The following is a 27,254-nucleotide window of genomic DNA, read 5'->3' on the forward strand; positions in this document are numbered from 1 at the left end:
TAAATCAATTTTCTTTTAATTTATTAGAGCGTAGCTGAAAATATCTCAAATTCTTCGAGTCCTGTAAAAGATCCGGAAAAGCTTCTTCAAGATATGGACGTGAATCGTTTAAGAGCGGTCATCTACAGAGACGTGGTGAGAACGTTTATCCAGGCATTTTATCACTTAAAAAAACCGATCGAACTCTCTAACTCGTTTTAATTACAGGAGGAAACGAAGCAAGCTCAATTTTTATCATTGGCGATCGTTTATTTCATCTCGGTTTTAATGGTGTCGAAATACCGAGATATTTTGGAACCTCCAGTTTCAATGAGGCCACCAAGTCCAGTACCAACGATTCGAAATAGCACTAGTTCGCATCATTCCGGAAGTCCGCAAGGTAAATTTTTTGATTATACTTTTATTGCAGATTTTTTTTTAATTCATTAAAAACCATTAAATGATTTCAATTAAAAAAAAATCACCAGCGAATTCACTAATCACGCTTTCCACGAAGCACAAAATGTGTTAAAAGGAATTAAATCAATTTTTTTAACACATTTCCCCATCCTTAAATGAAACTCTTTCTGTCTAACCAAAAATTCTTTTCTGTGGAATTAACAGAGGGCAGTGCGAGACCTTTATTCCCCCAGTGGTCGCATCACGTTTACCCACAATTTTTACCCGGATCCCACCCCAATGCTGCGCCCCATCACAATTACGTCCGACACCGTCACCACTCCTACGTTAAACACCACTATAACCATAACATTAATAATAACCACCATTCCCACCACCATAACCATAAGATCGACCACCGATATCATAGAAATTCGACCGGTAGCCATCCAGGTAATTCAGAGGAAACCAACTTTTTAGGACATGTTTTTTATTTTTCGTTGTTTAGAACTTGTTTGGTTTATTTTAAAGAAATTGCACTGCAAAACACTTTTTTTAAATATTTGTATCAAACATTCTTTTAAAAATATTTTATTTTTCTTTGTCCTTTCGCAATGATTATCGTTCAATTAATATTAATAAAGTTAACCCTTTACACTCCGTTATTACACGTCAAGGTCGTTTGCGACCGAGACTCTACAATTAATAGCATATCAACCCGAAATTGATCATCACATTGTTGGGATTTAGACGCAAACGACCTCGGCTTTAATTAAACTGAGAAATTTATTAGTTTATTTGATTAAGCCGCGGTCACTTCTGACCGAAGCATGTATTAATCAGTTTGGGGTTCATATGATATTAATGATATTAATTTTTGTACCTCGACCTAAATACAGGGTGATTTATTAGCTCACCATCAAATTTTGACATATTATAGCTAATCCAATTACAAAAAAAAAATGTTAATGAACATTAATTTATTAATAGTCAATAAAATCAAATATTCAACAAAGGACCAAAGTTGTCATTATATGTCATATGTTTGCTGTAAGGTTTAATTATTACATACAAGAAGAAACTCAAAATGTACGCTTATGGCACTGAAGAGTATGCTGATATAATTTTCGTGTATGGTTTTTGCAATGGAAATCAGTACGAGAATATCAAGAAAGATTTCCACAGCGTCATTTGCCATATTACTCAGTTTTTAGCGATTCTTTTAGAAGACTTCGAGAAACAGGTAATCCTGCTCCAGCAAAAGCTATTCAACTGCATGTAGTTAATGTAGAGGACGAAGAAGCCCTTCCTTCCATCAGCACTCGAAGAATAGCACACAACATACATGTAAGTCAAAATTTTGCATGGCGTGTATTGAACCGCGAAATCCTTCATCCGTATCGTAAACAGAATGTTCAAGCTCTACAGCCATGAGATAATCAGCAACGGTTAGCATTTTGTGAATGGTTATTGCAGCAACATGCCCAAAATAATGACTTCAAATCAAATGTTCTCTGGACAGATGAATCATGTTGTACACAAGATGGCATAAATAATTACCATAATGAATATATCTGGGCATTACAAAATCCGCATGCGATTATGTTGAAGTTTACATTTCCTACAGCAAAGATTCTTCATGCTTGAATTCGACCGTACGGTGAAGCAAAATTAAAAACCACTGGCGAAAAACTTTCAGAAAAAATGATAATGATCCACTTGAGAAAGGAAAAGAAACACAAGATACAATGACTATGAACTAGACATGAACAAAATTTTGGTATCAATGAGCGATGACGATGTTGAAGTAATGTGCTATGACGACGCGATAACAAGTAACGACTGTGAAATGTGGAAAAAAGCAATGGAAGCTGAAATTAAAGCATTGGAAGGAAATGAAACTTGGATCACAGAGTGTAAAAAGGAAATAAAAGCCATTCAATGTAAATGAGTTTTTAAACAAAAGAAAGATGAAAAGGGAAATGTGAAAACTTATAAGGCTCGTTTGGTAGCCAAAGGGTTTCAACAATCTAGTATCTACAATCATGACATATACAGGGTGAGTTAGTATGGAGATCTCGAAAACTAGCGAAGATAGAGAGACGATTAAATAGGGAAAGAATTGCAGTTTCATGAACTCAATTTAATGAGCTTTTTGTTTTTTGGATGAAATGCGTGGCTAACTAGATATCTCGAAAAACCCGTTTTTTTGCTATATCGTTAAATACCTATGGCTCCGCTATTATTGATTTTAGGAAAAATTTGTAGGGTATTACATGTTTAATAAAGCAGTCTAACTGATTTTTTTATTTAAGCAGTAATTTTTGAGTTATGACACAAACTTGTAATTTTTCTAATGGAAACCATAGTTGGCCATGACTTTATAAAAAAGGCCTTTTCTCAACGATTCTAATGTTATACCACTTGACATGGATATTTTTATTAACAAATAAATTATAGCCATTTATTCTTTTAATTTGCAAACTGTTCAGGTAGTATGCTATGGAAACAATTGATAGATACGTTTGTAAACGTAAGTTTCCATGATTTCGTACTGCAATTCTTTCCCTATTTAATCGTGTTTCTATCTCCGCTAGTTTTCAAGAACTCTATACTAAACATGGAAAAAAACTCACCCTGTATAGTCCCGTTGCTAAATTACCATCAGTTCGAATCTTTTTTGCACAAATTTTACGAGGGTGCTCCGCTTTCAAATGGGCCACACTGTATGTTCATTAAAAATTTTTTTTTTGGTAATTGGATTAGGGTGCGCACCCTTAGCTATCATATGTCAAAGTTTGATGGTGAGATAACAAATCACCCTGTATACTAAAAGCAAACTGAGGGATAAAATTCGAATCAAAAATTCTATATGACACACATGGCGAAATACAAATAAGAAAGAATTCTGGTTCTTTTTAGGAATCATCTCAAATATGGGCACGATGCCTAGAATGCAAAGGGTTAATTTTTTAACTTTATTAGAAAAAATACAAAGCATGATTACAATTATTTTTGAATCGCCCATTTTTATGTATTAATTAAACATTGTATACCGGGAATTTCATATAACTCGCAATATATATACAGGGTGTGTCAAATGTCTGGAATATAGCCAATAACTTCGCCATTTGTGTTTCAAATGAAAAATTCTTTATTAATAGTGGCGATTTTTTTGGCGATACTTGCTTGTTTACATTGTTCTTTGTTTCGTTGCTATGGCAACCAACATTGTTATTTTAAATGTTTTTTTTTGCACGTTTTAATAGAGGATAAATTGTTAAATTGGTTGTATTAGAAAGAAGTCGAGAAAAAATGCGTTCTCTGAAAATATTAAAGCAGCAAATTACAATCAAAGTAGGCGCCGAAATAACGCCGTTGGCAGCTTTAAATGTCAAAAAATTGACAATTTAAACAAATATGACGCAATTAAGCGAACGACAAAGAATCCAAATATTAATATATTTCTTATTGTTTTAGAATAAAGCTAAAAATAAACTTTTTTTTAGTGTCATCAAAGCAATTAAATTTACAGTTTCCTGTAAATTACGGTACTATAACTAAAAATTAATATAAAATTTACTTAACTTTTCGTAATTTTCATAATGTATCTTAAAAAACAGGATTTTTAATTTAACACTTCAAAAAATTTTTGAATACAAACAAATGTTGCTATGTTTATTTGAATTAAATAAATAGTGCCGCGGTTTGCCGCCATTTTGGCTCGAAAGTCAAGCGGGAAATTTAAAACTACGTCGTTCTGTTGATAAAATTACTGTAAATTTCCTTTCTTTTTTTTTCTCGTGGTACTCCGAAGAGTTAAAAGCCCATCTTACTGCAATTTTTGCAACTCCATAGTCAACAAGACGGCATTATTTTTAGAAATAAATGGTAACATGCACTGACAAGCTGTCAAACCGCCATCTATCAATAATTTATTAAGTCATTTAATAATAATGTTAAATATTAATAAAAAATGTGAAATAATGCAATCTATTCCAACTTTTGTGTAAAACAAATAGAAATTAAATAGTTCAACAAATGTATTTGCTTCAAATATCAGAAATATGTTTTTTTAATTTTTAGTTATAATTTACAGGAAACTGTAAATTTAATTTCTTTGACGACGCTAAAAAAAGTTTATTTTTAACTTTATTTTAAAACAATAAGAAATAGACCTATCTAACGCCATATTTTTGTAATCAGAAAAAAATAACGAATTTAATAAGTGAATAATCAGAGGTTATTTCCATTTAAAAAAAATCGAAAATTGTCATAATATCTCAAAATCTAAAACCGAAAAAATTTTTTTGGCTACGTCATCAAATTCTCTGTAAAAAAAGTATCCATATAATGTCGTAGTTATAATACTCCACCTATAATAATAACCAAGATAATTGCACTTGATGGTTTTACGATATTTTCAATGTTGGCCTCTAGGGGAAAAACAAAACATGATAGCTTTTTTTCTAACAGAGATAGCCTATTTGGATATTGAATTTGAACCACCCTGTACACTGTTCAATAATATTCATCCGGATACACAAATTACACAATCCACAGTATCCAAAACATTAAAAAAAATTTTTGATTGTTATTAGCTGATTTAAGACATTAAAAAAACGCATTTTTTCTCGATTTTTTTCTTATACAACCATATGATTTGATATGTTCATTGCATAGAGGGATTTATCCTCTATCAAAGTATGCAAAAAAAAATATAAGCATCCCATTTAAAATAACAATGTTGGTTGCCATAGCAACGAAACAAAAACAATACAAACAAGCAAATATCGCCAAAAAATGCGTCATGATTAATAAAGAAATTTGTATTTGAAACATTTTTCTCTAAAACCACAAATGGAGAAGTTATTGGCTATATTCCAGACATTTGACACACCCTGTATGAATACATTAATCATAGTCCATTGTCCTACATAAAATGCAACATACAGTTCGTTTTTTTTTCTATAATATTGACAGTTATTTGACAGGTATTGTTGTAAAGTTGGCAAAATTAACAGGGAGTTTTGTTTTATCATGTTTTGAAATAAATATGTCACATTGACGTTTATTTGAGCTTTCCTTGTTTAAAAACTGAAAAAAAATTAATAAGAATTGTTCTGAATTGCGTAGATGGGTAAAAGACGATGATTATGACGATGTTCGATTAATATTAAAATAAAAAGTGAAGGAGACGGGTTTACTGTACTACATGTAGGTTATAAAGGTGGCTTTTTAGAAAATTGCTTGTTACTTTTTAATAGCAAGAATACTGCCAAAGATTACCACAAGACGATGAATTTCCAAATCTTTTACAACTGGGTCAACAAAAATCTAATTCTAGCAGTGCATAATTTATGTGGCAAAACTGTAGTGAAAAAAAATTAAGAAAAAACATCCACGCGATCAAGAAAAGTGTTTGAATCCAATTTTTAATCGAACATAATCCAAATGTTAATGAACACGTAACAAAAGCTCATCTTTAGGAAAAGATGTGCCAATTTTGCAGCAAAATACAAAAAGATATGTTTTCTTCTGCAGAATAATATTGAAGTGTTGCGACTTGCTCCTTATCATTGCCAGCATAATGCAATTGAACTAGTTTGGACGACCTATTATAATAAAAATATCAACGATGTCATTCAAAGAGAAAATTGTGTCAGTAACGTGTGACGTACAGCTTTGTTAAATTGTACAGCAGAATAAACATAAATATGATGCATAAAAAATGAGGGGTTTTATTTGCCATTTGTTTACCTAAAAAAGGTGTCTTTTGTATTTCATTACTTTGTAATACTTCGTTAAAATAGTATTTATTAAAAAATGTATTAGTATTTTAACCTCAATTATTTAGTTACTGAAAATGTTACTAAAAATCAGGACAACAACATAAATTTTATGAAGGTCCTAGGTAATACCAACAGAAACTCTAAAAAATTTACGTTGACAAGTATTATAGAAAAAAAACGAACTATAGCTTAATAGTACTGGGTAGTTTTGCATAATGAAAGTTTAGCTTGGAAAAAGTTTTCGGCCGTCTTGAGAGACGCATAGCTAAACTCGAATGTTTCTAGTTCTAGGTCTAGTGTTAATTCTACTTTTCGTTCAATAAAAATATACCACAATCTAACGCAATAAAAATATGCAACACAGTGATATCTAATGCTATCTAGCGCTACCTAGCACTGTCACTAGAACTAATACAGGGTGATTCATTAGCTCTATGACAAACTTTGGCATATGAAAGGTGATGCGATTCTAAGGAAAAAATGTTATATGAATATGGGTCCGAGTCATTTTGGTTAAAGAGTTACAAGCCTTTGAAAATTTTACACAGTTTAATAGGCAAATGAAAATGTAACATAAAAAATAAGTTTAAAAATTACAAAAATTGTTCGAAATGTCCGCCTTCAGCTTAAATGCACGCTTCACATCGACGAAGTAAAGATTCTATCACACGACGTATGATATTTGAATCATTCCGTATGCTATTAACTGCATCTTGAATTCTGTCCAGTAGTTGCTGACGGGTAGTAATTTCTACATGGTACACAAGCTGCTTCATGTGTCCCCAGAAATAATAATCCAGCGGATTTAGATCAGGGGATCGTGGTGGCCAGACTACTGGACCTCCATTGCCAATCCATTTGTTTGGAAAATGTCTTCTCTTCCTCGATGTGGTGATGCACCATCGTGCTGATACCACATATTTTGAACGATGTTAAGTGGTACGTCGTCGATCAAATCGAAAAGGTTATGTCCCAAGAAATTTAACCAAAATGAATCGGACCCATATTCATATAACATTTTTTCCTTAGAATCGCATCACCTTTCATCTGCCAAAGTTTGTCATAGAGCTAATGAATCACCCTGTATAAGTCATAGAACTATAATTTCTAATAGTTTTGAAGAAAAGCAGTTTATTTCATTGGTGTTGAGTTCAAGTTCTTTACTATTGTGAATTAAATGTTCTTTGATTATTGAAATGATGGAATTGATTGGTATGTTAGTATAGAGGTTTTTGATGTAGAAAGAGATAAATTTATAATTTTTTATGATTTTTAAATTTTTTGTCTTATTAATATCTAAATCTTTAAATTTAAATTTACAGCTAAATTCTGTATAAACCCTTCATAAGTTCCGTTGAGTTTTTGATATTGTATATGAAGTGATTTTGAAAAGTTTTGAACAGATAAGTTTGGAGTATCTTTGCTAATTTACTAATGGGGGTGCAGTTGTTGCCTATAATTGGTCTTATACTTTGATCTGGCTTATGAAGCTTAATCAAACTTTTTATGGTAGGATTCAAAGGGTTCATCTCGTTTCTCGAAGTCTTAAGAGACGCATAGCTAAACCCGAATGATTCTACTTCTAGTGATAGTGTTAGTTCAAAACTAGAATTAACACTAGACCTAAAAAGTAGTATCGGGTTTAGCCATACATTTTCAAACATGTATTGAAATGTTGCATTTTATGTGAGACAAAGTAAGTGGTTTCTATGGAAATATTGTACATCTTAAGCGAAATTCCCTGTATATAATATAAAATTAAATCTCAATTTATTTACTTTTTTGCTATAAGCATGATAATTTTAGCATGAACTTTCGACAACTCATTTTAAAACAACTAAATGATGACAACAAAAATTAATTATAGCATCAAGAGCGATTCACAGCCAAACGAATCAAGAGGAAGCCGATTATGACGTGATTACCGCTTATGTTATGGATGATAATTCAGTGAGAGATCACGATATCCGTTCTGGTCCACCATCAATTAAAGTAAGTACAATTTGGTTAATAACATTTAATATTTTCACTTAATGTAATGTATTTTGGAGATTTTGATCATTAACGCACTAATTAGTTCTAAAAGTAACAATTAATAGGCCAACAAAAACATTTTTTTATCATTGGTTTGTGTATAAAATACTTTTGCATGTTATCTTAAACAAAAAACTAATAATGCCTGATTTTAATTTCAATTCTTTTCCGTTTAATCACTTTTCTTCTTAACTACTCAAACTAACAAATTGCTTTTGCTGTGTTGCGCCTTTATAACAGGTTAGCACGCGGCAACGGCCTTCTATTGGACATGGGTACACTGTAGATTACTCTGTGGATGGGATGAAGCATGCTCATGCAAGAGATGGTGTTAAAAAGGTAATGATAATGAGTCTTGTTGTATATAGTGCATGCATTTATAACAACCTTTACTTAACAATCAAAAAAGGAATTAAAATAACAAAAATTAATTAATTAATTTCCCCTTAGAGTATGGATTCAGTAGAAGAAATCAATTCTGTTAACTCATCAGGAACAAATAACGTTGATGGTTCCGATATAATCGAAGATAACAAGATTTTAACAAACGACGAAAATTGGACTGATATTAATTTGAACGAAGACGGTGATGTTATTTCAAAAGAGGATTCATTAAATTTACAAAACATGTCTCATTCAGTCGATATCGAAGGGAATATACAAGAACGCGGCGAAAAACAATATTCAGAAATTTCCGTTGTGAGAGTTCCTGATAGCATGATTCAAGCTCCTGCTCAAATCCGACCCGATGATCTTCCAGTAAACAATTTGGTCGATCATATCTCAATTCCTACACCTTCACGCGAAGCTTCTTTAACCCAAAAACTTGAAATGGCACTAGGATCAGTTTGCCCATTATTACGCGAAATTATGATCGATTTCGCACCGTTTCTTTCAAAAACTTTGGTTGGATCGCATGGTCAAGAGTTATTGATGGAAGGTAAAGGATTGACGACATTTAAAAATAGCAATTCTGTCGTTGAATTGGTCATGTTATTATGTTCGCAAGAGTGGCAAAATTCGTTACAAAAACATGCCGGTTTAGCTTTTATCGAATTAATTAACGAAGGTAGATTACTTTCGCATGCGATGAAAGATCATATTGTGCGTGTAGCTAATGAAGCTGAGTTTATTTTAAATAGAATGCGAGCTGATGATGTTTTAAAACACGCCGATTTCGAGTCACAATGTGCCCAAACTTTATTAGATAGAAAAGAAGAGGAACGAATGTGTGATCATCTTATTACAGCAGCTAGAAGGCGCGATAATGTTATTGCTAGTAGATTATTAGAAAAAGTTAGAAATATCATGTCGAATAAACATGGAGCTTGGGGATATACGGACCCACAAATGGCTAAGTAATAAATTAAATTTTTTTTATTTATTTTATTTAACAATTTTTAAATTCAGATTAAACGAGTTTTGGAAATTAGACGCTTGGGAAGACGACGCTCGTAGAAGAAAACGTTTCGTGCACAACCCACTCGGTTCCAGTCATCCTGAAGCCACATTAAAAGCTGCTTTAGAACACGGAGGTCCTGAAGACGCTATTTTACAAGCTCGCGAAGAAATTCACGCTCAATTAGCGGCAAATAGAAATCAACAACAGATGCAATCGACCGATTTAATGGATGATAACGAATTATTAATGGATGATAGAGATTTAGATAGTGATACAACAGGTTTGTTTCTTTGAGTATTAAATTATTTTATGTATATTCTTCTTTATTCGATAATTAGGTCCAGTCAACATCAGCACAAAAGCCAAATTAATCGCACCTGGAATTGTTGCCCATGGAATGGTCTCAATTACTTCTTCAGAGATTTATTTCGAAGTCGACGAGGAAGATGAGGAATTTAAGAAGATCGATACAGAGGTAAGCGAATTTTGATAAAAACTATTTTTTCGATTTATTAAACGTGTTTACAACTGATGATTTCTAAAACTTATGAAAATCTCATTTTTAGTTTTTGACGTTTTATTTGACGTTTATTTGATTCATTTAAAAAGCAAATATAGTTCAGATTTATTGAGAAAAATGATGTGCTTGAAGATGTGTATTAAGATGATGATGATGCGTCTGGATTGTTTTAAAAAATTAAGTTTTTTAGTACACCCATTGAATTAAAAAGTATCTGTATGATTGGTTGCCTATACTTTTGTTATGGCCAAAATTATGATTTAAATCATAACTTATGATTATTATAAATGATTATTATGATAAAGTGTCTAATTGGTGCAATAAATAAACATTGTCGTACTTCAAATTCCTTAGCTGTATGAACGACGTTAAAAAATCATAACAACTTGGTTTATAGAAAATAAGAAATTATTTTTGGCACGTTAAATCCTCGTCAAATTTGCTTTAAAATGTTTGTTATTTCATCATTATATCTCAAATCGTTCTTGAGATACGATTCTTTAAATATTTATTATTAAAATCAACATAATGAAATGGACAGAATTGGGTTTAAAAAATCATAACAACTTGGTTTATGGAAAATAAGAAATTATTTTTGGAACCTTCAATCTTCGTTAAATTTGCTTTAAAATGTTTGTTATTTCATTATAATAACTCAAATCGTTTTTGAGATATGATTCTCTAAAGATTTGTTATTAAAATCAAAATAATCAAAGGCGCAGAATTGGGTTTAAAAAATCATAACAGCGTTGTTTATGAAAAATAAGAAATTATTTTTGGCACGTTGAATCCTCGTGAAATTTACTTTAAAATGTTTGTTATTTCATTATTATATCTCAAATCGTTCTTGAGATACAATTCTTTAAATATTTATTATTAAAATCAACATATTCAAATGTACAGAATTGGGTTTAAAACATCATCACAACTTGGGTTATGGAAAATAAGAAATTATTTTTGGCACATTCAATCCTTGTTAAATTTGCGTTAAAATGTTTGTTATTTCATCATTATATCTCAAATCGTTCTTGAGATACGATTCTCTAAAGATTTGTTATTAAAATCAAAATAACCAAATGAGCATAATTCGGTTCAAAAAATCATAACAACTTGGTTTATGGAAAATAAGAAATTATTTTTGGTACGTTAAATCCTCGTTAAATTTGCTTTAAAATGTTTGTTAATTCATCATTATATCTCAAATCGTTCTTGAGATACGATTCTTTAAAGATTTGTTATTAAAATCAAAATAATCAAATGCGCAAAATTGGTTTTTAAAAAATCATAACAACGTTGTTTATGAAAAATAAGAAATTATTTTTGGCACGTTGAATCCTCGTGAAATTTGCTTTAAAATGTTTGTTATTTCATTATTATATCTCAAATCGTTCTTGAGATACAATTCTTTAAATATTTATTATTAAAATCAACATATTCAAATGTACAGAATTGGGTTTAAAACATCATCACAACTTGGGTTATGGAAAATAAGAAATTATTTTTGGCGCATTCAATCCTTGTTAAAGTTGCGTTAAAATGTTTGTTATTTCATCATTATATCTCAAATCGTTCTTGAGATACGATTCTCTAAAGATTTGTTATTAAAATCAAAATAACCAAATGAGCATAATTCGGTTCAAAAAATCATAACAACTTGGTTTATGGAAAATAAGAAATTATTTTTGGCACATTCAATCTACGTTCAATTTGTTTTAAAATGTTTGTTCTTTCATCATTATATCTCAAACCGTTCTTGAGATACGATTCTTTAAAGATTTGCTATTAAAATCAATATAATCAAATGTACAGAATTTGGTTTAAAACATCATCACATACATTTTTCGATTTATTTTTTCGATTTATTAAACGTGTTTACAATTGATGATTGATAATGATCTCTAAAACATTTTGAAAATCTCATTTTTAGTTTTTGACGTTATATTTGACGTTTATTTAATTTGTTTAAAAAGCAAATATAGTTCAGATTTATTGAAAAAACGGATGTGCTTGAAGATGTGTGTTAAGATAATGATGATGACTCTGAATTGTTTTGAAAAATTAAGTTTTTTAGTATACTGATTGAATTAAAAAGAATGTGTATAATTGGTTGCCTATACTTCTGTTCTTAAATTGCTTATATGGCCAAAATTATGATTTAAACATACCAAATCATAATTAATATGACAATTTAGATCTATAGCGATGAAGAGTGACATTGATGTTTTATTTTAGAGGGCAGTAGCTCTTTGAAAGAGAAGAATTTTCATTAAAGAATCACTTCTTAAAGTGAATACAGTGAATTTCACTTAAGATGGAATATACAAAAATATATTTCCATAGAAACCAGGCCGTACCTACTTACTTTGTCCTACATATGATGCAACATCTTAATATAATTGGACATTACAGTAAAACCTCGATATATTATAGCTTATTAAAAATATACAACAGTTTAGCGCTGAATAACAAATATAACTAGACTAACACTAGAACTAACACTAGACCTAGAACTGGAAACATTCCGTTTAGTCTCTCTTAAGACGGCTGGTATCGGGTAACCTGAAACTTTCTAGCACTATCATTAGAACTAACACAAGACCTAGAACTAGAATCATTCGGGTTTAGCCATAAAAACACCTCTCCGAATTAAAAAATAGAGTATAGTTAAAAAAAAACTTTAACATTACGTAGAAAATAGTCTTGTTAAAACAAGATTGACATGTTGATAATGAAAGCAAAATGTTTCGGGTTATTCTCTATTAACAGCCCACGTGAATGTGGCCGTGGGTTGAAAATGGCATATAGTAATCGATATGAAGTAACCAAACAAAACGTTCCACACGCAATGACAAATCCTGCTCGCAGCACCGGGGTTATTTGAGTTGAGGCAAGTAGATATTGACTTTGCCTAAGGTAAAGTTGTACCAGTCGCTCCGCATCTCCGATCCAATAAACCTGAAATGGAGTTGAACAGAATCGCGTGCGAGAACCACGCGTCGTTTTTCCACCTCTTTTTGCAATAAATATTCAATTTTCCACATGTTGAACCACATGATTTTTTTTTGTTTTATATTAACTATTTTTTTATCGAGTTTTTTCTTATGTATATCATTTAGCCGTCAAGTAAAATAAAATTTTCTTCTTTAGCTCGTTTAAATAATGTATACACAAGAGTATAATTATATTAAAATTGGCCATCAACGTCCCCGACTATTACTTTAAACGTTATCCGTTCTCGAATCCCGCGGACATGGAGAAATCTATCCATCCGTCGAGGTCTTGTCACGCACACGTCAGGGGCGGCGCCGGCGCCCCCTCGAGCACCCCCGATCTTTCCTTCACGTTTTGGCAATTCAGATGAATGCCCCTCGGTGAACTGTTTTGGCAGTGGACCGTCGATTAAAGTCCTCCCACCCGATTCTTAGGTTAACGAGCGGATAATGAGCCAGGTAGGAACCTGTCAGGCGAGGCTCTCGACGGGTGGCCCCCCGGTGGCGCCCCCTTTTCACGTGTGACCTCCCAAATACCAAGGACTTTAATTTTCCGTATTCGACCAAAAAAAAGTATTTTTTCCACGAATTAAGTTACACTTTTAAAATAAAAGGAGAAAATTTAATTTGAAATAAAAAAAATTAAGTAACACTTGGTAATATAATACCGTCGACAAGGTAACAAAACGAACTTTTAGTGGTTTGTGTACTTTGGTGCTCGTAAATGCGTCGCATAATTTCCAAGGATTTTTATCCGAGCCCGAAATTTATGGGAAAATAAAAGACGTTGACCACAGGGTTCCCTTTGGTTTCGGCACATACACACACACATGCACGTGGGAGTCCGATACTGAAAGAGTTTGAGTACTAAAAACAGGAAAGAGAGAGAAAAAACCTGTTGAATCGTGTTGCGCACAGTACATCACATTGTACTCGAATAAGTACTGTTTATAAAATTATACATAATAATTTTGATGTTTAATGGAAACCTCAAGATTGATTGTGTAGGTTTTATAAATTTCATATCTGCGAAAATTGGATGACAGGTGTCGTTGATTAAGCGATATAATTTTGGTGAAAAAATCGCGCAGCTATCATCGACAGGTTTAATTTATTCAAGTGAGATAACGTTAAATTGGAAGTACAGGATAATTGGCACCTACGACAAGGTGTACGTCACTCACATCGAAATGAAGGATGTTTGAGAAGATGTATGTGATGAAACGTAATTGCAAAAATGATCTAACTTAGTCCCGAATTTGATGTTGAAGTGTCTGATTGGTATAATGTTCTGGTACAAGCAAAAGAACAAATAAAACAGAACCTGGACATGCAACCAACCATGAATGTTATAATTGTTATAATTATTTCATCATTATATCTCAAATCGTTCTTGAGATACGATTCTTTAAAGACTTATTAAAATCAAAATAATCAAATGCGCAGTATTGGGTTTAAAACAGCATAATAACTTGGTTTATGAAAAATAGGGAATTATTTTTGGTACGTTGAATCCTCGTTAAATTTGCTTTAAAATGTTTGTTATTTCATCATTATATATCAAATCGTTCTTGAGATACGATTCTCTAAAGATTTGTTATTAAAATCAAAATAACCAAATAAGCAGAATTAAATTTAAAAAATCATAACAACTTGGTTTATGGAAAATAAGAAATTATTTTTGGCACGTTGAATTCTCGTTAAATTTGCTTTAAAATGTTGGTTATTTCATCATTATATCTCAAATCGTTCTTGAGATACGAGTCTTTAAACATTTGTTATTAAAATCAAAATAAACAAATGCGCAGAATTGGGTTTAAAAAATCATAACAACTTGGTTTATGGAAAATAAGAAATTATTTTTGGCAGGTTGAATCCTCGTTAAATTTGCTTTTAAATGTTGGTTATTTCATCATTATATCTCAAATCGTTCTTGAGATATGATTCTTTAAATACTTATTATTAAAATCAACATAATCAAATAGACAGAATTGGGTTTAAAACATCATCACAACTTGGTTTATGAAAAACAAGGAATTATTTTTGGCACGTTCAATCCTCGTTAAATTTGCTTTAAAATGTTTGTTATTTCATCATTATATCTCAAATCGTTCTTGAGATACGATTCTTTAAATATTTATTACTAAAATCAACATAATCAAATAGACAGAATTGGGTTTAAAACATCATAACAACTTGGTTTATGGAAAATAAGAAATTATTTTTGGCACATTCAATCCTCGATAAATTTGCATTAAAATATTTGTTATTTCATCATTATATCTCAAATCCTTCTTGAGATATGTTTCTTTAAATACTTATTATTAAAATCAACATAATCAAATAAACAGAATTGGGTTTAAAACATCATCACAACTTGGTTTATGAAAAACATGGAATTATTTTTGGCACGTTCAATCCTCGTTAAATTTGCTTTAAAATGTTTGTTATTTCATCATTATATCTCAAATCGTTCTTGAGATAGCATTCTTTAAATACTTATTATTAAAATCAACTTAATCAAATAGACAGAATTGGGTTTAAAACATCATCACAACTTGGTTTATAGAAAATAAGGAATTATTTTTGGCACGTTGAATCCCCGTTAAATTTGCTTTAAAATGTTTGTTATTTCATCATTATATCTCAAATCGTTCTTGAGATACGATTCTCTAAAGATTTGTTATTAAAATCAAAATAACCAAATGCGCAGAATTGAGTTTAAAAAATCATAACAATTTGGTTTATGGAAAATAAGAAATTATTTTTGGCACATTGAATCCTCGTTAAATTTGCTTTAAAATGTTGGTTATTTCATCATTATATCTCAAATCGTTCTTGAGATACGATTGTTTAACATTTGTTATTAAAATCAGAATAATCAAATGCGCAGAATTGGGTTTAAAAAATCATAACAACTTTGTTTATAGAAAATAAGAAATTATTTTTGGCACGTTCAATCCCCGTTAAATTTGCTTTAAAATGTTTGTTATTTCATCATTATATCTCAAATCGTTCTTGAGATACGATTCTCTAAAGATTTGTTATTAAAATCAAAATAACCAAATAAGCAGAATTAAATTTAAAAAATCATAACAATTTGGTTTATGAAAAATAAGAAATTATTTTTGGCACGTTCAATCCCCGTTAAATTTGCTTTAAAATGTTTGTTATTTCATCATTATATCTCAAATCGTTCTTGAGATACGATTCTCTAAAGATTTGTTATTAAAATCAAAATAATCAAATGCGCAGAATTGGGTTTAAAAAATCATAACAACTTTGTTTATAGAAAATAAGAAATTATTTTTGGCACGTTCAATCCCCGTTAAATTTACTTTAAAATGTTTGTTATTTCATCATTATATCTCAAATCGTTCTTGAGATACGATTCTTTAAAGATTTGTTATTAAAATCAAAATAATCAAATGCGCAGAATTGGGTTTAAAAAATCATAACAACTTGGTTTATGGAAAATAAGAAATTATTTTTGGCATGTTGAATCCTCGTTAAATTTGCTTAAAAATGTTGGTTATTTCATCATTATATCTCAAATCGTTCTTGAGATACGATTCTCTAAAGATTTGTTATTAAAATCAAAATAATCAAATGTGCAGAATTGGGTTTATAACATCATAACAATTTGGTTTATGGAAAAGAAGAAATAATTTTTGGCACATTCAATCCTCGATAAACTTGCGTTAAAATATTTGTTATTTCATCATTATATCTCAAATCGTTCTTGAGATACGATTCTTGAAATATTTGTTATTAAAATCAAAATAATCAAATGCGCAGAATTGGGTTTAAAAAATCATAACAATTTGGTTTATGGAAAATAAGAAATTATTTTTGGCACATTGAATCCTCGTTAAATTTGCTTTAAAATGTTGGTTATTTCATCATTATATCTCAAATCGTTCTTGAGATACGATTCTTTAAAGATTTGTTATTAAAATCAAAATAATCAAATGTGCAGAATTTTATAACATCAAAACAATTTGGTTTACGGAAAAGAAGAAATAATTTTTGGCACATTCAATCCTCGATAAATTTGCGTTAAAATATTTGTTATTTCATCATTATATCTCAAATCGTTGTTGAGATATGATTCTTTAAATACTTAGTATTAAAATCAACTTAATCAAATAGACAGAATTGGGTTTAAAACATCATCACAACTTGGTTTATGAAAAACAAGGAATTATTTTTGGCACGTTCAATCCTCGTTAAATTTGCTTTAAAATGTTTGTTATTTCATCATTATATCTCAAATCGTTCTTGAGATAGCATTCTTTAAATACTTATTATTAAAATCAACTTAATCAAATAGACAGAATTGGGTTTAAAACATCATCACAACTTGGTTTATAAAAAATAAGGAATTATTTTTGGCACGTTCAATCCCCGTTAAATTTGCTTTAAAATGTTTGTTATTTCATCATTATATCTCAAATCGTTCTTGAGATACGATTCTTTAAACATTTGTTATTAAAATCAAATAATCAAATGCGCAGAATTGGGTTTAAAAAATCATAACAACTTTGTTTATAGAAAATAAGAAATTATTTTTGGCACGTTCAATCCCCGTTAAATTTGCTTTAAAATGTTTGTTATTTCATCATTATATCTCAAATCGTTCTTGAGATACGATTCTCTAAAGATTTGTTATTAAAATCAAAATAATCAAATGCGCAGAATTGGGTTTAAAAAATCATAACAACTTGGTTTATGGAAAATAAGAAATTATTTTTGGCACATTGAATCCTCGTTAAATTTGCTTTAAAATGTTGGTTATTTCATCATTATATCTCAAATCGTTCTTGAGATACGTTTCTTTAAAGATTTGTTATTAAAATCAAAATAATCAAATGTGCAGAATTGGGTTTATAACATCATAACAATTTGGTTTATGGAAAAGAAGAAATAATTTTTGGCACATTCAATCCTCGATAAACTTGCGTTAAAATATTTGTTATTTCATCATTATATCTCAAATCGTTCTTGAGATACGATTCTCTAAAGATTTGTTATTAAAATCAAAATAATCAAATGCGCAGAATTGGGTTTAAAAAATCATAACAACTTGGTTTATGGAAAATAAGAAATTATTTTTGGCACATTGAATCCTCGTTAAATTTGCTTTAAAATGTTGGTTATTTCATCATTATATCTCAAATCGTTCTTGAGATACGTTTCTTTAAAGATTTGTTATTAAAATCAAAATAATCAAATGTGCAGAATTGGGTTTATAACATCATAACAATTTGGTTTATGGAAAAGAAGAAATAATTTTTGGCACATTCAATCCTCGATAAACTTGCGTTAAAATATTTGTTATTTCATCATTATATCTCAAATCGTTCTTGAGATACTATTCTTGAAATATTTGTTATTAAAATCAAAATAATCAAATGCGCAGAATTGGGTTTAAAAAATCATAACAATTTGGTTTATGGAAAATAAGAAATTATTTTTGGCACATTCAATCCTCGATAAATTTGCGTTAAAATATTTGTTATTTCATCATTATATCTCAAATCATTCTTGAGATATGATTCTTTAAATACTTAGTATTAAAATTAACTTAATCAAATAGACAGAATTGGGTTTAAAACATCATCACAACTTGGTTTATGAAAAACAAGGAATTATTTTTGGCACGTCCAATCCTCGTTAAATTTGCTTTAAAATGTTTGTTATTTCATCATTATATCTCAAATCGTTCTTGAGATATGATTCTTTAAATACTTATTATTAAAATCAACTTAATCAAATAGACAGAATTGGGTTTAAAACATCATCACAACTTGGTTTATAGAAAATAAGGAATTATTTTTGGCACGTTCAATCTTCGTTAAATTTGCTTTAAAATGTTTGTTATTTTATCATTATATCTCAAATCGTTCTTGAGATAGCTCTTATACTTTACTAGACCAATTCTCAAATCTCATTATACAATTGAATTTTATGAAAAATTTTATTAATTTTTAGAACGGTATTTAAATTGCCTGTTCGCGATTAAATCTTTTCAAGGTCGGCGAGTTCGTATAGTTTTGTTTCTTCTTGGACGCCCATTAAAAAGAACAAAAAGAATGTTGAGCATCTTTCGTCTCGGGGTTCTTCGCATTTTAAAAGAAAGGTAAAAGACTGTAACTTCTGGTCTGTTTACATAAGGTTGTCAGAAAGCGGACCCGCCTCCCCATAGCGTGATGATAAATCGCTTTCCTGATGAATATGCAATGGCATAACAAATTTCAATAAAAACAAGACGTGATTTATTATTGATTTAAAGACGTTATTGGGTCGAATAAGATTAAATGAATAAAAAAAATTAATTAATAAAAACGGGTGGCTGTTAGTAAGCTTAACCAGGTACTTATTAGTAATATAAGGGACTCTTAATTGCGGTCCATAACGTTAGAGTCTCAATTTCGTCAAATTTTAATTTCACCTTAATCGGATCTTGTTACGTTTTATCTTTTTCTATTCTTTGTGTGTTTTATTTTCGTCGCGTTCACGTGTCCGTGCCACTTCTATTAATCATCCACCTTATATGGCTTAAAGTTTTGGGTTACACGCTATGCTTTCCGTCGTTATCATTACCTGGAATCTGTGAACGGCTTTTAAGTTGACCTCTTTTTTTACTTGGATTTTTTCTTTTAATTCTTTCGTCTCGTCTCGAAAATTACGATCAGTTAATCGCTTGATTAACTTTGGGAGGTATTACACCGATGTATAACACTGAACGAATTTCTTTTTGCTCCAACAATTTTTTTTTGATGTAAAATAATACTGACTTGTCGAATTTAATTTGTATTAAATTTTTATATTTATATTTTTAATGCTTTCGGTATTAAATAACTTTTTTTTGGTTTTATAAATTCTTGGAAGTAATTTGCCTGTTATCATGAGTATGGTGAAGTGGTCCGAAGGGCATGTTTAAAATTTCAATTAAAATCCGTCGAGTTGCTCCTTCGTATCCGATGTTTCATACCGCATTCCCGTCCTTTTTCAGGACAAGGCACTCACACACACGCGTGATCTCCTCGCACGGGTCCTTCTTTAATGCCGGACGATGTAATTGACCGTATTTCGTTAGCACCAGGCCCCGACGGGCTCAATTTATACCCGACGTTCTGAATAATTGAATTTTAAGGACACGTTTGCATGCGATAATGTTGCGATGATTACCATTCGTTAAGTTATCTTTTAAAAATATATACTTAAGGTCTCGTTTAGGTGATCCAAAAATGTGAGATTAATGTAAAAAAATGCTTAATACTTTAAGGGTATCTTAATTGTTGAAAATCCGGTCGCAACCGCAACCTCGCTTCAAAGCCTTATCTTATCAAAAACCGTGAAGATGTTCTCCCCAAGTACAACGCCATATAATTTCACATCGCCTTATATAGTCTCTTTGGAATTTTAATTTATACGTAGCGCTATTTTACAGTCAGTTGAGGGAAGTAAAACTTTATAACGCTATTAAAGTCTGGGCTAATACAGATAACAATTTTTGTATATACATATATATTTCTTATAAAAGCTGCTTGAGCCATTATAAACAATACATAACCGTAAGGGGCGTGTCGAATGATTTCCTGTCGAAAACCCAAAGCGTTTACAGCCATCATAATCGCCCACGTATCGGGGTACCATAACTCAACAACCACTAAACGGCGAGTAGCTAATAACTGTAATCTTTCTTTAACTATTGTTTGTTTAACCACCTCAATGTGAATTATGAACTGTTGACAGCTCAGTCCAACCCATGATACGAGAGAAAACACTTAGATTGCAAATCTTATTACATCTTATAATGCAACGAAAATAACCGAACTAAAAAGAAGATGAGTACATATTTCTTGTAATAGACGCGGTGTCATTATAGTAATTATAACGGGCTCGTTTTGGTTAACTGATTTATAATTGCACGTTTTTAAGTGATGGGTTAAAGTTAAGTGACCGTGAATTCTGTGTATCATTATTTTAACGTTAAGGTTAACACCCGAAAGAAACCTATTTTACTTAGCTCTAATATAACTCTGAGACGTCTAAACTCGAATGTTTCTGGTTCTAGGTCTAATATTAATTCTACTTTTAGTGCAATACAAATATACAACAATCTAGTGTTGAATAACAATTAAAACTAGAACTAACACTATACCTAGAACTAGAATCATTTGGGTTTAGCCGCACGTCTCTAAAGACGGCTAAACCCGAAACTTTCTAGTTCTAGGTCTAGTGTTCGTTCTAGTTTTAGTTCAATAAAAATATGCAACATGGTAATATCGGTACGTTGAATCCTCGTTAAATTTCTTTTAAAATGTTTGTTATTTCATCATTATATCTCAAATCGTCCTTGAGATACGATTCTTTAAAGATTTGTTATTGAAATCAACATAATCAAATGTATAGAATTGGGTTTAAAAAATCATAACAATTTGGTTTATGGAAAATAAGAAATTATTTTTGAATCCTCGTTAAATTTGCTTTAAAATGTTGGTTATTTGATCATTATATCTCAAATCGTTCTTGAGATACGTTTCTTTAAAGATTTGTTATTAAAATCAAAATAATCAAATGCGCAGAATTGGGTTTAAAAAATCATAACAATTTGGTTTATGGAAAATAAGAAATTATTTTTGGCACATTCAATCCTCGTTAAATTTGCTTTAAAATGTTGGTTCTTTCATCATTATATCTCAAATCGTTCTTGAGATACGTTTCTTTAAAGATTTGTTATTAAAATCAAAATAATCAAATGCGCAGAATTGGGTTTAAAAAATCATCACAATTTGATTTATGGAAAATAAGAAATTATTTTTGGCACGTTGAATCCTCGTTAAATTTGCTTTAAAATGTTGGATATTTCATCATTATATCTCAAATCGTTCTTGAGATACGATTCTTTAAATATTTGTTATTAAAATCAAAATAATCAAATGCGCAGAATTGGGTTTAAAAAATTATATCAATTTGGTTTATGGAAAATAAGAAATTATTTTTGGCACATTCAATCCTCGTTAAATTTACTTTAAAATGTTGGTTATTTCATCATTATATCTCAAATCGTTCTTGAGATACGATTCTTTAAACATTTGTTATTAAAATCAAAATAATCAAATGCGCATAATTGGGTTTAAAAAATCATAACAACTTGGTTTATAGAAAATAAGAAATTATTTTTGGCACGTTGAATCCTCGTTAAATTTACTTTAAAATGTTGGTTCTTTCATCATTATATCTCAAATCGTTCTTGAGATACGTTTCATTAAAGATTTGTTATTAAAATCAAAATAATCAAATGCGCAGAATTGGGTTTAAAAAATCATAACAATTTGGTTTATGGAAAATAAGAAATTATTTTTGGCACATTCAATCCTCGTTAAATTTGCTTTAAAATGTTGGTTCTTTCATCATTATATCTCAAATCGTTCTTGAGATACGATTCTTTAAAGATTTGTTATTAAAATCAAAATAATCAAATGCGCAGAATTGGGTTTAAAAAATTATAACAACTTGGTTTATAGAAAATAAGAAATTATTTTTGGCACGTTCAATCCTCGTTAAATTTACTTTAAAATGTTGGTTCTTTCATCATTATATCTCAAATCGTCCTTGAGATACGATTCTTTAAAGATTTGTTATTGAAATCAACATAATCAAATGTACAGAATTGGGTTTAAAACATCATCACAATTTGATTTATGGAAAATAAGAAATTATTTTTGGCACGTTGAATCCTCGTTAAATTTGCTTTAAAATGTTGGTTATTTCATCATTATATCTCAAATCGTTCTTGAGATACGTTTCTTTAAAGATTTGTTATTAAAATCAAAATAATCAAATGCGCAGAATTGGGTTTAAAAAATTATATCAATTTGGTTTATGGAAAATAAGAAATTATTTTTGGCACATTCAATCCTCGTTAAATTTACTTTAAAATGTTGGTTATTTCATCATTATATCTCAAATCGTTCTTGAGATACGATTCTTTAAACATTTGTTATTAAAATCAAAATAATCAAATGCGCATAATTGGGTTTAAAAAATCATAACAACTTGGTTTATAGAAAATAAGAAATTATTTTTGGCACGTTGAATCCTCGTTAAATTTGCTTTAAATTGTTTGTTATTTCATCATTATATCTCAAATCGTTCTTGAGATACGATTCTTTAAACATTTGTTATTAAAATCAAAATAATCAAATGCGCATAATTGGGTTTAAAAAATCATAACAACTTGGTTTATAGAAAATAAGAAATTATTTTTGGCACGTTGAATCCTCGTTAAATTTGCTTTAAAATGTTGGTTCTTTCATCATTATATCTCAAATCGTTCTTGAGATACGTTTCTTTAAAGATTTGTTATTAAAATCAAAATAATCAAATGCGCAGAATTGGGTTTAAAAAATCATAACAATTTGGTTTATGGAAAATAAGAAATTATTTTTGGCACATTCAATCCTCGTTAAATTTGCTTTAAAATGTTGGTTCTTTCATCATTATATCTCAAATCGTTCTTGAGATACGTTTCTTTAAAGACTTGTTATTAAAATCAAAATAATCAAATGTGCAGAATTGGGTTTAAAAAAACATAACAATTTGGTTTATGGAAAATAAGAAATTATTTTTGGCACGTTGAATCCTAGTTAAATTTGCTTTAAAATGTTGGTTATTTCATCATTATATCTTAAATCGTTCTTGAGATACGATTCTTTAAATATTTGTTATTAAAATCAAAATAATCAAATGTGCAGAATTGGGTTTAAAAAATCATAACAATGTGGTTTATGAAAAACAAGAAATAATTTTTGGCACATTCAATCCTCGTTAAATTTGCTTTAAAATGTTGGATATTTCATCATTATATCTCAAATCGTTCTTGAGATATGATTCTTTAAATACTTAGTAGTAAAATCAACTTAATCAAATAGACAGAATTGGGTTTAAAACATCATCACAACTTGGTTTATGGAAAATAAGAAATTATTTTTGGCACGTTTAATCTTCGTTAAATTTGCTTTAAAATGTTTGTTATTTCATCATTATATCTCAAATCGTTCTTGAGATATGATTCTTTAAATACTTAGTAGTAAAATCAACTTAATCAAATAGACAGAATTGGGTTTAAAACATCATCACAACTTGGTTTATGGAAAATAAGAAATTATTTTTGGCACGTTTAATCTTCGTTAAATTTGCTTTAAAATGTTTGTTATTTCATCATTATATCTCAAATCGTTCTTGAGATATGATTCTTTAAATACTTAGTAGTAAAATCAACTTAATCAAATAGACAGAATTGGGTTTAAAACATCATCACAACTTGGTTTATGGAAAATAAGAAATTATTTTTGGCACGTTTAATCTTCGTTAAATTTGCTTTAAAATGTTTGTTATTTCATCATTATATCTCAAATCGTTCTTGAGATATGATTCTTTAAATACTTAGTAGTAAAATCAACTTAATCAAATAGACAGAATTGGGTTTAAAACATCATCACAACTTGGTTTATGGAAAATAAGAAATTATTTTTGGCACGTTTAATCTTCGTTAAATTTGCTTTAAAATGTTTGTTATTTCATCATTATATCTCAAATCGTTCTTGAGATATGATTCTTTAAATACTTAGTAGTAAAATCAACTTAATCAAATAGACAGAATTGGGTTTAAAACATCATCACAACTTGGTTTATGGAAAATAAGAAATTATTTTTGGCACGTTTAATCTTCGTTAAATTTGCTTTAAAATGTTTGTTATTTCATCATTATATCTCAAATCGTTCTTGAGATATGATTCTTTAAATACTTAGTAGTAAAATCAACTTAATCAAATAGACAGAATTGGGTTTAAAACATCATCACAACTTGGTTTATGGAAAATAAGAAATTATTTTTGGCACGTTTAATCTTCGTTAAATTTGCTTTAAAATGTTTGTTATTTCATCATTATATCTCAAATCGTTCTTGAGATATGATTCTTTAAATACTTAGTAGTAAAATCAACTTAATCAAATAGACAGAATTGGGTTTAAAACATCATCACAACTTGGTTTATGGAAAATAAGAAATTATTTTTGGCACGTTTAATCTTCGTTAAATTTGCTTTAAAATGTTTGTTATTTCATCATTATATCTCAAATCGTTCTTGAGATATGATTCTTTAAATACTTAGTAGTAAAATCAACTTAATCAAATAGACAGAATTGGGTTTAAAACATCATCACAACTTGGTTTATGGAAAATAAGAAATTATTTTTGGCACGTTTAATCTTCGTTAAATTTGCTTTAAAATGTTTGTTATTTCATCATTATATCTCAAATCGTTCTTGAGATATGATTCTTTAAATACTTAGTAGTAAAATCAACTTAATCAAATAGACAGAATTGGGTTTAAAACATCATCACAACTTGGTTTATGGAAAATAAGAAATTATTTTTGGCACGTTTAATCTTCGTTAAATTTGCTTTAAAATGTTTGTTATTTCATCATTATATCTCAAATCGTTCTTGAGATATGATTCTTTAAATACTTAGTAGTAAAATCAACTTAATCAAATAGACAGAATTGGGTTTAAAACATCATCACAACTTGGTTTATGGAAAATAAGAAATTATTTTTGGCACGTTTAATCTTCGTTAAATTTTCTTTAAAATGTTTGTTATTTCATCATTATATCTCAAATCGTTCTTGAGATATGATTCTTTAAACACTTAGTAGTAAAATCAACTTAATCAAATAGACAGAATTGGGTTTAAAACATCATCACAACTTGGTTTATAGAAAATAAGAAATTATTTTTGGCACGTTGAATCCTCGTTAAATTTGCTTTAAAATGTTGGTTCTTTCATCATTATATCTCAAATCGTTCTTGAGATACGTTTCTTTAAAGATTTGTTATTAAAATCAAAATAATCAAATGCGCAGAATTGGGTTTAAAAAATCATAACAATTTGGTTTATGGAAAATAAGAAATTATTTTTGGCACGTTGAATCCTCGTTAAATTTGCGTTAAAATGTTTGTTATTTCATCATTATATCTCAAATCGTCCTTGAGATACGATTCTTTAAAGATTTGTTATTAAAATCAAAATAATCAAATGTGCAGAATTGGGTTTATAACATCATAACAATTTGATTTATGGAAAAGAAGAAATAATTTTTGGCACATTCAATCCTCGATAAATTTGCGTTAAAATGTTGGTTATTTCATCATTATATCTAAAATCGTTCTTGAGATATGATTCTTTAATTACTTATTATTAAAATCAACATAATCAAATGGACAGAATTGAGTTTAAAACATCATCACAACTTGGTTTATAGAAAATAAGAAATTATTTTTGGCACATTCAATCCTCGTTAAATTATAATATAATTAAATTATAATATTTTCACTTATACAGGGTGTTCCATTAGGCGTAACGGCGAGTATGTAGATTTTTTTAAATTGAACACTCTGTATATTTTATCATATTATGAATAGCATTACATTTGTTTATACAGCCGTACATGTTACTAACTCATAGCGTTCATAATACCTGAGATATTCAATTGTTTTTCCAAAATGTGTCCATTGCAGGATCTTTTTAAAAATGATGTAAAAATGACGCAATAAAAAGTGAGGAGTGAAACAACTTTTGTATAAAATATTTTTTTAGTAACTATCGACCGCCGGGATGCTAATAACACACCCTGTATACCCGGGGTATTTACGCAAGATGGGTATTTATAAAAGTTTATTTAAATTGAGTTGATGGCAGTTTTGCAAACACTTCAAGAATTTAGCATCTACAAGAATGCTGCAATGAAAAGAGAGTAGAATTAGTGAAGTAGTGATTGTGAGTAAAACAATTCTATACAATGTTCAACCCAAATTGTTCATCACAGTCCTAGAGGATGCATTTAAACAACTGGATTTGACTCAAAAAGGCATAAACATTGATGGTAAATGGCTAAGTAATTTACGCTACGCGGACAGTATAAGAACTATACTATATTTCGGATAGCCTTGGAGAGATGAAACTAACTCTAACTCTAACATCAACATTGGGGATAATGAGAAGGAGAGGGTTGACAGCTATGTGTATCTTGACCATGAGGTTCGTGTATCGAGAGATAATCAAG

At 29.7% G+C, this 27,254-nt stretch overlaps 2 protein-coding genes across 7 annotated transcripts in view; one reads left to right on the forward strand and one right to left on the reverse strand.

Moving 5' to 3' along the window:
• LOC111413468 (deoxycytidylate deaminase) overlaps window positions 1–27,254 on the reverse strand; it is a 314,302-nt gene that overhangs the window by 240,887 nt on the left and 46,161 nt on the right. The window lies entirely within an intron of this gene.
• LOC111413469 (A kinase anchor protein rugose) overlaps window positions 1–27,254 on the forward strand; it is a 391,387-nt gene that overhangs the window by 239,710 nt on the left and 124,423 nt on the right. For 3 of the 6 annotated variants that reach the window (XM_071199897.1, XM_071199895.1, XM_071199898.1), the window contains 7 exons: window positions 28–135; window positions 208–379; window positions 604–831; window positions 8,038–8,162; window positions 8,655–9,562; window positions 9,615–9,886; window positions 9,945–10,081. In XM_071199897.1, coding sequence (XP_071055998.1) covers window positions 28–135; window positions 208–379; window positions 604–831; window positions 8,038–8,162; window positions 8,655–9,562; window positions 9,615–9,886; window positions 9,945–10,081 — 1,950 coding nt within the window. Of the gene's footprint in view, window positions 1–27; window positions 154–207; window positions 380–603; window positions 832–8,037; window positions 8,163–8,444; window positions 8,544–8,654; window positions 9,563–9,614; window positions 9,887–9,944; window positions 10,082–27,254 lie in introns of all 6 variants that reach the window. The other 3 variants (XM_071199894.1, XM_071199896.1, XM_071199893.1) reach the window with 2 other exon arrangements.

This window comes from Onthophagus taurus, chromosome 11 (genome assembly GCF_036711975.1).
Source record: "Onthophagus taurus isolate NC chromosome 11, IU_Otau_3.0, whole genome shotgun sequence".
NCBI classification, from domain to species: domain Eukaryota; kingdom Metazoa; phylum Arthropoda; class Insecta; order Coleoptera; family Scarabaeidae; genus Onthophagus; species Onthophagus taurus.